The sequence below is a fragment of the Lepisma saccharinum genome, chromosome 5 (assembly GCF_977018435.1).
Source record: "Lepisma saccharinum chromosome 5, izLepSacc3.1, whole genome shotgun sequence".
Taxonomy (NCBI): Eukaryota; Metazoa; Arthropoda; class Insecta; order Zygentoma; family Lepismatidae; genus Lepisma; species Lepisma saccharinum.
The window spans coordinates 46,656,227-46,674,907 of record NC_139233.1 but is presented as its reverse complement, the minus strand read 5'-3'; the positions used below and the strand labels follow the sequence as shown (position 1 = coordinate 46,674,907).

The 18,681-nt window shown below is 37.4% G+C and overlaps 1 protein-coding gene across 2 annotated transcripts in view; it reads right to left on the bottom strand.

The window, feature by feature from the left end:
* Positions 1-18,681, bottom strand: part of LOC145987797 (TOG array regulator of axonemal microtubules protein 1-like) — a 257,466-nt gene that overhangs the window by 80,384 nt on the left and 158,401 nt on the right. For both annotated transcript variants that reach the window (XM_083122501.1, XM_083122502.1), the window contains exon 8: positions 13,530-13,708. In XM_083122501.1, coding sequence (XP_082978627.1) covers positions 13,530-13,708 — 179 coding nt within the window. The remainder of the gene's footprint in view (positions 1-13,529; positions 13,709-18,681) is intronic.

Genomic DNA, 18,681 nt, shown 5'->3' with positions numbered 1-18,681 from the left:
TTTATGTGCGTCCTTCGATATTTTCTTCTTATGCCATGGTTTGGGATATTTACATCCTACAAATTTTGAAATGAAGAAACAAAGAATAACACATTAAAAAATAATATAGGTTATATATAGATTCGTAGTTTGCGTTTCTGATTCTAAAATAGTTTAGCATACTTAAGAATATTTCAGTTATGCCTTAGTGTCTCAAAGAACATCTTTTAAAGCATATCATTACTACTACTTTGGGAAGCAGAAAATTCCAGCAGTGTGTTTCCAGAATATACATATGCCAAGTGTAAATTTATCCGTCGCATATTCTGACTGTTGTCTTTAGAAAAGCATTGAATGGAGTCCTCTGTGCATTGCGCCTTAGACTACAGTCTAACTAACTAACTAACTAACTCTCTAGCCTTCTTAAACCCGAAGGTTCATGGCTGCAGCAACACAAGCCTTCCATCTGTCCCTATTCTGAGAAAGATCTGTATATACTCTTTTCCATCCCTTTAGGTCCATTTCAACATTATCCCTACAAATTCGTCTTGGTCTTCCTACTGGTCTCTTATCATCAGGTTTCCCAACAAGAATCCTGTGAACTCCTCTTTCCTCTCCCATTCGTGCCACATGGCCTGCCCACCTAAGTCTTCTTGATTTAATCATTCTAATAATATCTGGACATGAATACAAATTATGTAATTCTAAATTATGTAACCTTCTCAACTCACTCACCTGTCTCCTCATCCCTTTTAGGCCCAAATATTTTCCTAAGGATCTTATTTTCAAATACTCTCAATTTATATTCCTCTTTCAATGCAAGGGACCAAGTTTCGCATCCATATAATACAACAGGCAAAATTACTGTTTTGTATATTTTAACTTTTAGTTTCTTAGATATTAAACGAGAAGACAAAAGTTTATGAAGAGAAAAAGTAACATGCATTTCCTGAATTAAGCCTGCTTTTTTTCCCTCTGAAATATCACTTTCATTTGTTAGTATTATATTTTACATCTTATATTTCGTTTGTATTTTGTTACAGTGGAATTAAATATGTTTCAGAAGATTCTGTGTATCCGTATATTGATTTTGTTTTGTTTACTTGCAAATTATGGTTCAATGTTGCCTTGAACAAGTTAATGCAATTTTGTATACACAGTATCAAACAAAAAAATGGATAACAGCTGATATTTAGGACATTAGTCTTTCAGAACATATTATTCTAAAGGGTTTGAAGACTGCAAACAAATCTCCTGGAATTTTATTCTACTCGAAACCTACTCTAACCTCAGTACAAGAATACTAATAATAAAACACAAAGAATTTGCAATAATAAATCGCACAGATGTCTTCTTTAGCCATAAATTAACACATACATATAACCGCCCATCAAGAACCACTACCGAATTTTTTCACTGGGTGCGGCCTTACCTTTAATGCACAGTTCTTTTACTAGTGCGTCGACTTTTCTGCACAGAATGAACAGCAAAGAGCAACAGAGAAAAACATACTGACTTCTGACCTTTCTAAATGAGTGGCTTGCGTAATCAAAAATGAAAACAAACATTAGAGACATTCGCAAATAATGTTCAAAAGTCTTCCTTGGTTAGCTCATTAGCTCGGCTTTCGATCGAAACACTCAATCCTTTGAACGTTTTATTTTCTATGCTACAACTCACTCACATTGAAAATGCGAATAGAATGTCGTTCCAGCAAGCAACCGATATTGACTTCTTGTTGATATAGTCCAAGGTAGACACGAGACGTGAGTGTAGCCCAACTCAATTAAGTGTGTGGAAAAATTGTTAGGGAAACCTGTAGTGGGAGGTACAAGTATTGCTCGGCAAATTGTCCATATTGTCATTAATTTGTCTTTTACATCGAACATGTTTTCAAGGAATGGATGCTTGTGCATGCCTGTGCAGAGGATGTCGGCAGCCTGTTTAGTGTTTTATTTCAATTCTTGAATCTCTCATTGGGTAAAACAAAGAAAATAAATATATTTATGGACAATTTGCTTGGAAATACTTATGCATTCCACTCTACCTGCCATTGTGTATCAATCAGTGCTCGAAGTGAGGGGGAATCCAGGGGGTGGGAGCAAGTAGCTAAGATAGCATGCACTCGCCTAAAATTTCCAGGTTTATTAAAACTTATATTATTTTAACCTTCTGGAACCTGAGTTTCATGTTCTCGTTCTCCACCTCGCTCCCCCTCCCCTTTGCGCAAAAGTAGGCCCCAATTTACGCTGCTGCATCGCTTCATTAAAATTTTTCGTAAAGTTTTGTTCAGATATATTTATATCCTGAGAGAGATTCTTTTCTGTCTATCCACAGCGTACTAGAAATTTTGTCTTCTTCTGATAGAAAAAAACGATAGTAGTAACCATGAATGTAATGCATGGCCACAAGCAGTAGAACGTCATCTATTATGTCACTCAACACCTGTTTTGAAGCCAGTGTAAGCTCATGTTGAATGGTAGGACCTAAGTATTTTATTTCGGTTTTCTAACTTTCAATATGAGTTTTAAGAAGTGGGGCATATCTCGCTAACAAGTCGATGATGTTAAGAAAATTGCCAGAACTACTTTGAACGTTCGTTACATCTTCTCGATGTCCCCTGAGAGTCAAATTACAGATGGAATGTTATTTATTACATCTAAAATTATTTCAGTTGTAGCACTACTGCTGCCAGGTTTAACAAAGCAATGGAACTTAGGATATTTCTTTGCCTTTTCTTCCTCTTATACTTTCCTTTTTTGAAATTCAACACCACTGGACGTTTGTTTCTAAACTTTTCTCACTTCATTAACAACAGTAACAACTATGTAAGAAACGGGGGCAGCACAGTTTCGGCAAACCTTGCCGAAACATTGGCGGTAAGTAGGGGCGGGGGGGGGGGGGGGGTGAAAGCGTTGACAGCGCATTTCCTTGCCTGTTGTCTACCCTTCGGCGACGTAATCATTGACTTGAACTATTCAGCTAATGCAGGTTTTCTTCTAATCTGGTAATTCTCTTTCTACTTTTCTAGAGATTTAAAATTTTCTGTTTGCAGTTGTAGGGGCATAAAAATACAACATGTTTTGCTGAGAAAAACATTTTAACGCCGAAAGGAAAACTTTTGCGAACTATCGGTCTTTCTTAATTTATCATTGCTAGTTTTGAGGGCTCAAGTTATAGTGAGATGTCACTGAACAGACCGTTATCAAGGAAAGTTGTTTGCATTGATGTCCTCTACATATTGTACAACTCAGCAGTGGTGGCGATCGGGTTCCAAAACCGGGGGGACAAGGTGCTAAAACGGGGGGGGGGGAGAAAAGACAGTACATTTTCCATCTGTAGATAAGGTTTAGTACAGTGCGGGATAAAAAAAAATGGCGAAAAGTTGGGGGCAACTGCCCGCCCACGCCCCCCACCCTAATTGCCGCCACCGTGCACAAGTTTTGTCAGCGGTTCAAAATGACACCTTGTGTATGTGTATATCCATATAATTACTACATAAATGTGTTTGTGTATGATACGCAGTCTTCACACATTGGTATTGGAAAATTATGACCATATAAATTTGCAATCAATTAACTTATGAACATTTCATATGGTTTTGGTGAGTATCGTAGGGGAAAACTCCTTTAGAAAACGCACAGAATACAGTAAATAGAAAAAAATATCAAGTTACAATTTCTAAGTCGAATTTTGACACCACAGCACTTTCAAATGATAATGTCGCAACTGTGGTGAAATACATGTTTGTTGTGAAATTCATCTTGATTGATTTTAAACAACAGAAGCTCCTTTCACCAATCGCTACTGTTATCGCCAGTGTTAGCCAATATTTTACATAAACTGCTAATATAATATTTCGATGGAAGTCACAGACATTACTGCATCAAACAATAATGACTTGGCTTCAAACTTGTTGGCCCACCAGCATAGTAGTAAAATCTGGCACAACTGTAAACGTCCCTTCTCTATGAGGGTTTTCGTTTTGAGGATTAAAAATAAAAATATCTCTAGATTTTCATCTTGATTTAAGCTGCACATGTCTTTCACACAAAAGGGATCAATCCAGGACAAGTTTCCCTGCCATGGTCAATCCGCTTCTTTTCTTATTTTATCAATAGCTACATCGTAAAATCCAAGCACGGGAAGCCAAACAACCCATACCCTCAAATTTGGGGTCTCAGCTGCAACACAAAAGAATCACCTTATCCACTCGGGCAATAGTTAATGGCAGGATATTGGTCAAAGCTTGTGGTCACAAACAAGAAATTCAAGTACATTCCATCGGATACAGCAGGCTTGCAGCTTGCAGTCCTTTTCTAGTACGTAAGCTTGTTGTAAGTCGAGCTCTATCACTAATACAGGTTTCCTTTATTTTCTTCCTTCAATTCTAACGTGATTACATTTGCATATGAAATGAATCCGAATAAAAGATTCAATAATAATATATAAATATCTCAGAAGCTCGAGGCCTTTAACCGCACGAGGCCCTGTGCAGTGGCACGCATCACACACACCTAATGGTAGCCCTGCAGTGAGTCATGCTTGCTCAAGAAGATGAAGTTGATGGATTGTCTTTTCAAGAGTTCATATAAAAGGAAGATCAAAAAAATATAATTTAATTTTATTGTGAGAAAGTAGTTTTATTATGATGATGTTTTGTCATAGCGGAAGAAGATAGGAGAGGAAGAGTTGAAGGCCCTGTTATTCGCTGATGACTTAGTAATATGGGGAAACAGGGAAGAAGAAGTACAGAGACAGCTTGATAGTTGAAATGAGGAAATCAAAAGACCAGGATGAAATTCAGTGCAGGAAAGAGCGAGGTGCTAATAACAACAAGAAACAGAGCCAAAAATGAACCAAGAATAAAGATAGACACAGAACAGTTGAGGGTAGTGGAGAGTTTCAAATATCTAGGAAGCATAATTGAGAGGAGTGGAAGAATAGATGAGGAGGTAAACAGAAGAGGACAAATAAGTGGTGGACTATATCAAAGTGTTCGAAGATTGTTATGGAACAGGGATGTACCTATAAAATGCAAGAAGGTAATATACGTATAACACATACTATGTGCCAATAATTATGTACGGAGCAGAGACAGACAAAAGAAAGATGCAGACAGTGGAGATGAAATTTTTAAGGAGTGTATTGGGGAAGACTAGAAGGGATAGAATAAGGAATGAAGAGATTCGACAGACAGTGGTTGTGGGGAAGCTTCAGGACAGCATAGATCAGGCACAGATGAGATGGTTCAGATACCTGTAACTGTAGCAGTGCTATGAAATTTCTATAGTTTGTAGTAGAAATTTTTCAGCTACTTTTTCTCCCTGTAATTTTCAAGATGAGCCAACACATTTGAAACTGACATGACTATCTACAGCTGTGCTCAGAGCCGCCGTTAAAGAACGCGAGGCCCTGTGCGAACTATATCCGCAAGGCCTTTGTGTTATGTAATGTTAAAATATCGATAACATCCGTTTCTCGTAAAATTTTTCTCTAGCGCCAACCTGGTTATTAGAATTGTGTAATGGGCATTTCCACTCAATTTCTTTTACAACAATTTTAAAAACTACACCCTGGAAAAATGACCCCTGCAAGTTCTCGCGTTTCTCTGCGTTCAGTTTAAGGCAAAAACGAGACTTCCAAAGTTGCGAGGCTAGCGTTGCGCTGAAAACACGCCCCGCCATGTTAATACGTCACTACTTAGAGAGAGAGCTCGTTTGACGTCTCCAGTTTACTGGGGGTAGCCCACGGTGAGCGAACATGTGCAGCACTGCATAGGCGTAGTTTTGCTCGTCCGTTGGGGAGGGGGGGGGGGTAGCTGGGGCTAACTTTATTCATGCTTCTATCCATTACAAGAATCATCACAGGCATTCTCCTTGAAAGACAGGTGATCCACACATCTTATCCAAAAGAAATGGAATTATTGAAAGGAATAAATACGCTATTATAGATGGTTGTAAACTTTTTAAAGAACATATTTCTTCTTTAGAATAAAGAAAGTATAACTTTATTGATTGATTAATTGCTTTTTGTGCCACTTTTGGCCAATTTGCAAAGATGGGGATGAGTGATGATATGATCAAATTGATGAAACCCAGGCCAGGATTCGAATCCGAAATCCCTGGCGTCCACGGTATAATTTTAATATGTGATAATATTAACGTAATCATTTGTTCATGGTACTGAGCAAATTATAATGCTGCAAGGCATATAAAAGTACAATCTACATAGGTAATGGAATAGTAAAAATTTAAATTTCCTTAATTTCTATACAACGAAACTTCCTATTTTCCTAATTTTAATACAATTGACTACACTTGCGACTAGATTCGTGAAGAAAACTTTAAGATGAACTTAGAGAGGAGAAAGGGGATGAACTTAGTTGGTTCGCCATCTTAATAATCTCATAAATGTTTGCAAAGAGCTCCCCAGAATAATATTTAGTAGACTGTAATTAGTTTCCATTCATTTAAACTTCACATGCAGATATTGTTTTACCAATATACAATGCATGCTTATAATTGGACGTTTTTTGTTTAATCAAGGCCACCCGCAAGATTTCTCTCATGGGGGAGGACAGCAGTACTTAAAGTGGAGGAAAGGTGGGGTGATGCTTTTCCCCAGTTTAGAGAATTTTCATATAGCATCCCCACCACTAGGATAATTTGCATAGGCACTTAATCTACTATCTTTCACGGCACTCCTCGTCCATGTTTTCACGCTACAATTTCAAAATTTGAATTGTATGAAGTCTTTCCAGATATCTCCCCCCCCCTCTGCGGGCGCCCTTGTACTTAATATCTAATCGAACAGAAGCCAATTCCATTCTAAGTTTCGTTAATTCAGATTTATAGACCAGTACCGCCTATTGGCAAATCAGAAACCAAATAAGAATGAACAGCAACGTATAAGTTTTGCCAACATTTAATGAGCAGCTACGTATATATAAAAAAATGCTGAACGAAATCATGTGGTTTGTATATGTAGATACATGTGGAACTCTGAAATTAAGTGCACTAAACTGGAACACTATAAGTATTATGACGATTTCGGATGTTAAAAAATGTCTATTGAAGAAGTGAATTAAGGAGACCAAGAATTACGGACTATTTCAAAATTGAGAACCTCGCAAGTTATTGAATTATCGCGAAAGGTGCACTATTCTTGGTCTCTATGTACGCTTAAGAATAAATTCATTTTTTTATTAAAAGAATTACCATATGTGCCTGAAAAAGGTCTAAATAGAACAAAATATATAAAAAATGACATACACTAATAAAGATGGAATGACAGATGTAGAAAGTTGCTATCTATAGGCGAAATATTATTTAATTATCCTGAAAACTAGGCTTTTAAATGAGGATCGTAGACCAAATAACTTTCATATAACCCTAGCCAAGTGACTTCAAAAGAAAACCGATTATCACATTGGAAGCAGCATTTATATGATCACTTTGCCTATGCATTCTATAAATTTATTTCAGAAATTGAATAGTCTAAGCTTGTTTGCTCGATGCCTGACTTTTACTATTAATAAATTCTCTATTAAAAGGAATGAACATTCTGTCATCTGTGCTTTAATTTTACAAACAGTAGGAGCACAACATTAAATAATGATTTTTCAATAATTTCCAATCTCCAAAAGATGATTAAGATTTCTTGCTGTTATTCAACCAGCATAAGCATGTGTCCTTCCACGATAATCTTCCTGTGGGTTACTTGACACAACAAATAAGCTTCTTCTTATCTCCAGAAGAGTGAATCTATCCGAGACTCGAAGAGATACCTGTGAGATTCCTAGAGCAGCAGCATCCCTAGAAGTGATCCTCACCCGTCACCAGGAAATTAAAGACAGCTTTCAACTGCACCACCTTCGTGCAATGAAAACTCCAAATAAACCTGGCAAATTTGCATACATATTGGTGACGCGGTGCAACACACACAAAAGACTTGGAGAAGAGTGATTTCTCCAATGAACTGTATTGATCACCATTTAATAAAATAATTATGCACGATTGAATCGCTTCTACATTATCGCGACATTAAGGCGTGTATCTTTAAATCTACAAATCCACAGAAACTAAATTCACTTCTTTGAACTGACGCCTTTTCCCTACCAAAACTGCTGCTATTCTGTTTAAGTCTCTACAATGACGGCTTATCTTTTTCATGTTCGAAAAAACACAATTGTAGGAACTCATTGTTGAAAGGCCACATTTATGTAAACACTGGTTGCAACGCCACTATTGTTTGAATGTAACAATGTTTACCTAGCGCTCCAAAGTGGAAGATCAAAAAATAACGGTGATATATTTTCTTTGAAATCTTGTTTCGGAACATATGGTCCCTGTAAAAAGGCGCCTGCACTTCAACTTTCATTGTATTTTTTCCTTATCTGTGACTGCCACACTGCAAGAGTAATACATGAAAGTTTCATGAGAATTATCTAATTTCTGTGTGCAGTTTCTCTTTCCGTAATTAATTTATGCATGTGTCACATGCGTTTGGGGTAAGCTATGCTTTGTAATGATCATTCTTCTATGAAATATCCCTGCTGCTCACGTGCAAGATAAATGAAAGGGTTCTGCTGTGTGCTTGTTCTCAGGTCATGCATAAATATTGCTTGTAAAATTGGTTGCTGACCAAACTTTTATCGAAATTTACCGTAGCCTATGTAGTGCAAAATAAGAATTTTCACATTCACAAAAGATTGACGCCAATCCTGTGTTGCGAATTGCTTGCCTAAAATATTGGAAAATTATTATACATGCAGAAAAGCTAAAATGAAAACACAATGAAAATGGATTCTTGTAAACTGAGGTTTGCTTAAATACTGCAGTCACATTTCAGTGCATAAAAGTGACAGGCAAATTATTGATTGTGTGCCAGCAATGGGACTGTTCTCAAACTATATTGATGCCTACTTTTCTTATTTTACGCCACATTTCTGCCTCTTTAGTTAAATCGTAACGATGAGCATGAATGACGCTTATATAGAATTGAACACTCACAAAGGAACATCCAAGCCCACGTCACGATTCGAGCTAGTGCATTTTTTTGAGAATTAGATATTTGAATAGTAGGAATTAAAAAATAGGATGATATGAGTGAAGCAAAAGAACTGAACTTATCTTTAATATCGAAATTCTTCACAGTAATGCTGCTACAAACAAGTCCGTGTCGCAAGAGCCGTCTTAGGGGCACAACCTGCCAATCATCTTTTCTTTGGGTGACCCGTGGTGAGCGCATCGAATCCCATCGCCGCTATTTTCTGGCTTTCGAGACTGGAGCCCGCTACTGCTTCTTTTCAAGTAGCTCCTTAATTGTTCTCACGATGCTGGGTTAACACCGAAATTTTGAGAGTTCGTACTGCGAATCGAACCCGGGACCACTCGCACCAAAATCTAGATCGCTAACCAGTAGACTTCAAAGAGAGCCCTCTTCACAGTAATAGGTACGCTTAAATTTATTTCTTTAATATAAAGTAGCATTCTCCTAATTTCATGTAATCACCATTCATCATCGTCGCCACGATCAGGTCAGAAAACGGAGAATTGCATTTCTTATCCTTTGGGTGCCTATTTGCCGATTTGATTCAGAGGTTTTCGCTGACTACAAATCCGCACCCCTACCCATTATTCTCGAAAGCAAGAGCGTTACTTGCTTTGAACTAATGGAGTATTTTATTTATTAGACACTCTGTAGACGGTTTCATCTTGCCGCTGTGGTTGTAAACACGAGAGGTTGTAGTAAAGAGCCCAGCGGATCTTCAAGTCTTTGATACCGACTCTTGTTTTCACGGACCGGCACACCCTCAAATTTCATGGTCCTCAGTTTCCAGACAAATAACCATTTTATGATGCCTGTCGTCGGTCGAACATTAGGCAGGAAATCAGGGAAATTTGGAATCACAAATGGGTCGTTGATCCTTGTCGGTGAATTTTCACTGGTGGCTTGACAAGAGGGAACATAGTTGTCCATTACCAGAAATACAACTTTGTTATGACGCAATATCTCTTTTCGGAACAATTATGTTTTTCTTCCTTCTATTCGAGTGTAATCGCATTTGCACAATATATGAGCAAATTAACTGATTTGGAAGCGAGAGGCCCCTCAAACCGCGAGGCCCTGTGCGGTGGCACGCATCGCACACCCATAACGGCGGCCCTGGCTGTGTTCAACCCCTGTCTGTTCAAAGCTATTATTTAAGCTAGAACTCCCAGGGAACAGGGGTGCTCTTCAAGCCCACATATTATTTCTTCCTATAAAAATTACATATGTTGGAACTAACTTCGTGGTAAGATTTGTGATTGTTCTTAATGTGTGCTAGACATTTTCTAGTAGAAGACCCTACTGAAAATTTTATCTACTGTTTTCAGCAGATCAATAGGTGTTTTGGATCATCTACTGTTTTCAGTTGATGTGCTGTACTTCTAATATTTTCTACTGTTTTTGGTAGCCCAACAGTGTGTACTATTTTCAGTAGTTTAACTGTACTGCTAATGTTTTCGGTAACTCAACCATGTTTACTGATTTCAGTAGCTGAAACGTACTGCTAATGTTTTAAATAACATAATTGTACAAGTATGAAAACAGTACTAATATCAGTAATGAAAAATATTTTTATCTATACAACTAAAAATGCAATGCAAAAATTATATAAAACATCTTTAATTCCCAACAAGCTTTTTTTAAAAAAGAAATATAATAAAATAGAAGATGGAGGGATAACGTTGAGATGGACCTAAAGGAAATTGGTAAGGATGGAAAAGATTGGATTGATCTTGCCCAGGATAGGGACAGATGGAAGGCTTATGTTGCTGCAGCCATAAACCTTCGGGTTTGTGAAGGCTAGAGAGTTAGTTAGTTAATAAACTAGAAAATATCATGTTTTTCTGATATGTAAATTATATTTTCTCTATATGGTTGGTGAAAACATGTCATTAGTGCATTAAAACTGAAGTTCTCATTCAAATTTAAAAAGTAATTTCCATAAAAATATTGTTTACAACATAAATGAACAAAAGTCTATATATAGACTTCAGGAATTCAGTTGTGGAAAGGAAGTGAGAGGTTTTCTCAGTGAATGAATAAATTCAATAATCCCTACAAAACTAAATGATGTATTTATTTTCATTTACATTCTATTAAATATCAATTCGTAACATAATTTGCATCTCAGGTAAGACCAGTGATCAGAACGCTACATTTTAAAAGTAGCTTCGCTACAGCTACAGCTATTCTTCCAAAATGTAGCTTCGCTACAGCTACCGCTACATTTACCAAAAAGTAGCTCGCTACGCTACTCCTGTTCGCTACTCGCTACTTCGCTACTTTTTGCGCTACTTATGCATAAAAAAAAAATAACCATGTGGATATTAAAAAAATCCCCTACTACTGGTAAATAGATTATGTTATTTATTATCATGATTCCCGTCACTCGATAATTTTGATAGCAGTGTTACTTCAGTTACTTATTTTTACTATAGTTTTTGAGAATAACATACCTATGCAAGTGGCATTTCAATTCAAATTTGATATATGAATATTGCAATTAGGGTCTTGCCCAAATTAATGATTACAACTATACACAAATGAAATTTGGTAGGATTACGTACTTATGTTCACATCAACATATTTTTCTTGAGAATAAATATTTCAATTTTTTAATAGACTGATATGAAGGCAGCATTTTGAATGAAAAGTACCTGGGGCTCTTTGTTTACAAAAGGGCTCCAGGTTCGATACCCAGCAGAGGCACATAGTGGCTAGGATCCAGTCTCGATCAGCTTATCTATGCATAAAATAGACTCAAAACAAAAACTAGGAAAGACGCCAAGTTGGGAGGATGGGATCCTCCTGCTCCTCCATTCCCCACAATGTTCATCATTCTTCCTCATTCTCACAATTAGCCGAAAGTGGCAGAAAGCGACTATAGATAAGAGAATAATTAAATAACCCATTCATCCTCATTGTCATGATTGAGAAGAGTTGAAGAATAGATGAGGAGGTAAACAGACGAGGACAAATGGGTGGTGGACTATATCAAAGCGTTCGAACATTAATATGGAACAGGGATGTACCTATGAAATGCAAGAAGGTAATATATAACACATACTATGTGCCAATAATTACGTGACATAGAGAGACAAGAAAAAGATGCAGACAGTGGAGATGAAATTTTTAAGGAGTCTATGGGAGAAGACTAGAAGGGATAGAATAAGGAATGAGGAGATCCGACAGACAGTGGGTGTGGTGAAGCTTCAGGACAGGATAGATCAGGCATGGATGAGATGGTTCGGGCACATGAAGAGGATGGATGCAGAAAGACTACCAGTAAGAGATTATAATGCACAAGGAGTGGGAATAAGGCCGGGGGGGGGGGGAGACCAAGATGTCGGTGGAAAGAGCAGATAGTGGAGAGTGTTAGGAGAAGAGGACAAGATTGTAACACCGTGAAAAGAGAGGAGTAGTGGAAGACCAGGAAATAATGGAGAGGCTTGACTTCTATGCCGACCCAGCCAGAGGCAGGAAACTGCGAAGGATGATGATGTCATGATTAGTAAAAGTTACAGAAAAGTGACGCAAAAGTAGAAAAAATACATAAATTTGAAAACTATGTATATTAACTAAAGAAAATTGTCGTTTCTGCAGAAAGTCAATAACTCATACGTACTTTTCACAATATGATACAATATATTGAGGAAACTGTCGTGTAAACCCGAGTGTTCTAAACGTATTGTAATTTTAAAATTTGTGAACAAATATTATCGCAAAAATAATTGTAATTCCAAAAACTCTATCATTCTTGTAACAATAATTTCTTGCTGGTGAGATCCTATATACTGACAATGATCAATGCTGTTAACGTACTGAACCATTTATTGCTGGCACTATTCCTTTGTCAGTGCAGCGGAAAAAACATCACTCGTTTTTGCACTGCAAGTTGTTTTTTACACAGCAATTAATGACATTTTGGTGTCTCTTACACCATGGATATCCACAGGATTTGTTCCGGGGGTGATGCAAACGAGCAGCGATGCAGCTCAAAAAAACATAGTTGCTAGCTGGAATATATTCATATATGTCAGTTAGTTATCTGGATATCTGAATTATTCAGATACTAATTAAATAACATGCAGATATCATGATTATCAGATCTACAATCTAGATAATCTGTATTATCTGTAATAGACTTTGTCTTTATGAACCTCCTGCAAAATTAAAGGTTATTGTCGATTTTTTCTGACACTGTTGCCACATTCAAAATTCACCTCAAAATGCTGAGAGAAAATGTAGCTGTAGCGAAATTTTCGCTACAACTACAGGAATTTTGTAGTTTCGCTACAGCTACAACTACAATTTTCAAAATGTAGCGTCCCTACAGCTACAGCTACAAATTTTGTAGCTAGCTACTGTAGCGACGCTACAAGTAGCGCGCTACTTCTGACCACTGGGTAAGACCAATCTTCTATGATTATGGCTGCAATAGGGAAGCAGAACAATGGCACAACAATCAAATCTAATATGGTGGAAAAAGTACTTACGTGTTGCTGTCTCCCTTGTAGAGTAATTGTCTGGATCGTAATTTTCCTGAACCAACCACTTCCCCATTGATGTATGCATCTACTGGCTTCAGTGTCTCCCTTCGTTTTGTCTTGTTTCTCTTGTCTTTATCACCCCGTGTCTTTCTGGACTCGCTTCTTCTATCCAGTATTGAGTCACGCTGGAAGGAAAAAAAAATCTACTTAATTTCCTCACAACAAAAATTAAACCATATGCATATCTTGCAATCAATGAGAGGATTCAACTTTTTTCTTTTTTGAGAGGGGATACGATGGAGATAACATACATTGCTGGATTCCGGCGTAAACATGAAATATGTATACCAGGAAACCCACTCTCTCTTGGGGTAGTTTGGTAGGGAGTGGGTGTGGGTTCACAGTGACTCCTAAATATTCGGACAGATAAATGAAGACACATGAAAAACTATAAAACAAAATATTTTCTTCAATATTAATGCAATGTGAAAGAAATATAATGTAAAGTCAGAAAATAAAATTAACAAAGATGGTGTGATATCACAGTCATTGTAATATTGCACACTATGAGTAAATAAAAAAAACAGCTGTAAATAAAAATATATTAATACTCTGTGGCATACCCCTTTGACTTGATGACTTTTTTTAACTGTTTTGCCATAAGCTGACCTTCGTGGCAGAGTGGTTGACACCAGAGGTCCCAGCCTGCACATGGTTGTTCTTTGTGAGTGTCCATCAATTTCAACATACTGTCACTCATCCTCATCTCCTCGGTTAGTCAAAGTAGCAGAAAAGCGAAATAAAATAAACTAAATAAAAATAAAGATTAGTCTTCTCTGGTGAAGTTTCATCGAAATGTATACCTATTCGTCTTGCAGCTGTCTTGCAAATTGTCTCTTGACTTAAATGCCATTTTTCTCACACTTGTCCAATCATTGAAATAAATGTTTCATGAGGTTGAAATAAGGAGAATGCTGTGGTGATTTCAGAACGTCATGGCAGTTACAGAGGAGACACTCACCTTTGTACTTGGGATCACTATCTTAATAGAATTTGCAAATTATCCCTGATCCCCATTTTTTCTAGCACTCCTGTGCAATTTCCCCTTCAAAATTGCCAGATAATGTACCTTGTTCATCGTGTTTACTATAAACTCAATTTCCCCCTCTCTAGCTGATTCTATGCATCCCCAAATTACCATATTATCACCACTGATAGATGCAAATTATAAAGAAAGGGTAGTAACCAAGTGTATAGTCTGTGTGGGTTACAATGAGTACAAGACTTTGATATGGATGGATGAACATGGAGTAAATGTATACATGAATACGTTTTTATTGTGATATATTATGTGTTAGTTTTACACATTTAAACAGGCGTTATCATCGTTCGGTGTTGTACTTAATGACTTTAATTTATCATGAAGTAAGTCTAAGCAACGGGGAGCGAGATTATATCAACCACCATACTTGAGTCATTGTCATAGCTATGCGACAATGAAAATTGCCACAGAACAAAAACATGTGATTGCTATGGAGTTCAGTCCCCTGATGTCGATAGTGAAAACCGTTTTTCGCTATCACCTAAACTTTTCTCTGGAAACGCAATTTTATCAGCGCACGACTGCATGTTATTGTTGTCGCGGCGCTTATCAGCACAGCCTGTTACTAGGGCTCGACAGTGCATAGGGGAGGGGGTGCAGAGGGAAGGGATAGGTAGCCACTTGGTTGAGGTATACTGGAATTGCAGTTATTTGCATCAGTAAGTTGCTAGTGGGATCACACAGTCTATGTTCCTGCAGTGTGTGTCGGGCAAAACCTCTAACGTGAAGAATACTATTTGTGAGTGTTCACGTGTTTCTTGTTTTCAGCGATGTCTAGGAAGTGTGTTAATTCACCAAACCTTTTCTGTTATGTGTGTGGTGAGTTTACGACGAAGTCCCAAAGACATCCCATTTCCCCGCTCGTCAAAAAGGCGTTCTAGTTGTATTTTTAATCAAAGGTAGATGAGGAAGTGTTGGGCACCACAGAACTGTTGTTGCTCACGTTGCTCCCGCTATTTAAAAGGCTGGTTGCATGGAACCCACCCATCTATGCCATTTGCCGTACCACAGTTGTGGAGGAAACCTAGAGACCAGATAGCAGATTGATACTTTTGTTTAACGAAAGTAACTGGAATCTCAAGTAAATCAAAACACACAGTTTCGTATCCAAATTTGGAATCTGCAATGCGCCCAGTTCCGTATTCTGATTCTATCCCAGTTCCAAATCCACCAGCGGAATGGACACTGGAAGATGAAACAGATCACGAAGATCTTGATTACACGCCATCTACATCACAGCACCAACTACAGCCATTGTCACAGGCAGAATTGAACGATCTTGTAAGAGACTTAATCTTTCAAAAAGGCAAGAAAATTACTTGGGTCTCGTCTTCAAGAAAAAACCCTGCTACAACCAAACACTAGAATATTATTCCGTAAACAACAGCTTGGTCTTTCCACTTTTTCTTCAATGGCACAGAGTCTGGTATATTGTAATGACAGAATTTGGAATGATTTACAATGCGGAAGAATGGCGCCTATTCATGGATTCCTCAAAAACTCTCTTGAATAACGGAAACGAGAAACCTTCGATACCAGTGGCCCATTCCGTTCAGTAAAAGAGAAACCTACGAGAACATGAGACTACTTCTGAGGTATACTGGCTATTCGAACCACAAATGGAAAATCTGTAGTGATCTCAAAGTTCTGGGGCTTGTGCTGGGAATGCAGACTGGTTACACACAATATTGCTGTTTCTTGTGTCACTGGGACAGTAGGGCAAGGAAAGATCATTATGTAGTGCAACAGTGGCCTTCGAGAGAAAGCTTCAATCCGGGTGAACAAAATGCATCGCATTAACCCCTTGTTGACAAAGACAGTGTGCTGTTACCACCGCTTCATCTGAAATTGTGCTTCATCAAGAATTTTGTGAAAGCAATGGACAAAGATGGCAGGGACTTTCTATTATCCAAATTTTCTGCGATTAGTACTGCAAAAATTAAAGAAGGCATTTTCATTGGGCCTCAGATTCGTGACTTGAATGACATAACCTTTGCAGAATTGCTGACATACTGAGAAGGCAGCTTGTCTTGCCTTCAAAGATGTATGCAACAATTTCTTGGGTAACGTCAGCTCTCACAATTACAGGAAACTGACGGAACACATGCTGGACTGTTACAAGGCTATGGGGTGCAACATGTCTTTGAAAATACATTTCCTGCATTCTCATTTCGTATTTTTTCCCGCCTAATCTCGGAGATGTTAGTGACGAACATGGTGAGCGATTTCACCAAGATATCGCTGCCATGGAAAGACGATATAAGGAAAGATGGTCACCACACCTTTTGGCAGATTACTGCTGGACACTCCTATAAGAAGATTCACCATCCACCCACAAACGGAAAGTTTCCAGGACACGTTCCTAACTTGTAAGATCATTTTAAGCTTTTTTGCAGCTTTCTCGTACCTTTTTTATGTTTTGTAATACAAACAATTAATTTTGTTCCATGATCTGTATTTTACCCAGCTACAGGTTCCTCCTGTACTGTAATGGAGTCGTTTCCAAGTGACGCGAAAGTTGCTACTTTATTTTTCATGAATTACAATATATTGCTAACTATATGAAATATATATAGGCTAAGTGGTAGTACATGTGGCATATATATTTTCCAGAAAAATTGGTACATGATGGAACATTTGTGATTTCAGTTTCGTATTTGATTTAGTAAAGAACACCTTCTTTCATCTCGCGGCACGACACAAAGTTCAAATTTGTTGCACTGTGAGAACATGATTCTTTTTTTGACTTGGGCCTTATCATCTTCCTAACATCTGATCTGGAAACATTAAACTTACTCTCATTTGCAAAATAACTCTCTCCCACAACTTTTTGTTCTTTTCCAGATGATATTTCATGAACAAGAGAATTTCCTTTCTCTTCACAACAATGATGTCGGATATTTTGGGAATACTCTCCCATGATCGCTGGCTTTCCTGGGCAGTTGCAGCTCTGTTTCCAGATGTATAACAGTCTCAATATCTGCTTCCAGTTGCACTGGAGTTTGGGTTTCTCTTGATTTTATATACCAGAGCCCATTACATATGCTTAACATATGAGGCATTTCCATGCAGCAGCTGTTGCTCAAAGATTGTATTTTTGATTTTGTGCTCCATTCCTTCAGTCATCACAGCAACTCATAACAGCTAAGATAGCCAGGAAATAACATGTTCTTACTCCTCGTCCTATTGGAACAGGAGGAAGCTAAGTAACAGGAACAGAAGACATTCACAATGTGTCTGAATATTAAACTGGCCTGTTTTCTTGACAGCAAAACACAAAATTGTTCAATAAAAATTAAGTATTTTGAGAATTGACAATTAAACAGAAAATATTACTTTTGATAGATCCAAAATATATTTTACCAGCTTTTACATTACTACGCATATTGTTATTTTGAAATATTAGAAAGAAATGCAGAAAATGTGCATTAATGCGAGTCACTGCATATGCACATTTATTATTATTTTCTTTCCTTGATTCAAGATAGATGTTGGTGTTTTGCTTCTAGCTACTGTATTTCAGTACATTGCACAAGAGATAATGGCATTATTGCATAAAATATATAAACTGATGTAACAAAAAATACATTTACAGTTCAAAGAAAATTTTACCTTACACAAAATACACTTTACTATTATTATTAAACTATCAATAATAATAAGCAGTAATTAGAAGAAAACATGAAGTATTGTAATCAAATATATAATTATTACCTGCTCCCAGTCGTGACAGAAAGAGGACAGGGGTGCATTGTCCCCTCTCTAACAAGACAAGGGGGATAAGATACCTTTTGTTCCTCTATGTAAAGATCAATCATACAATCATGTATGCATGCAGAAATTAAATTTTCTATGTTAAATTTTTGATTTTCTGCCTTTGGAAAATTGTACCGTACTGGATCAAATGGCTCCTATCACAATCTCACCAAAATTTCTAGAAAACCACCAGCTGAATAAAAAGACAGTTGTTGGAAAGGTGGTTCCCTTGAACTGGAATAGTACAATACTTTACAGAATCTCCCAAGGGGCTTGTTTCCCCATTGTCTTAGAATACAA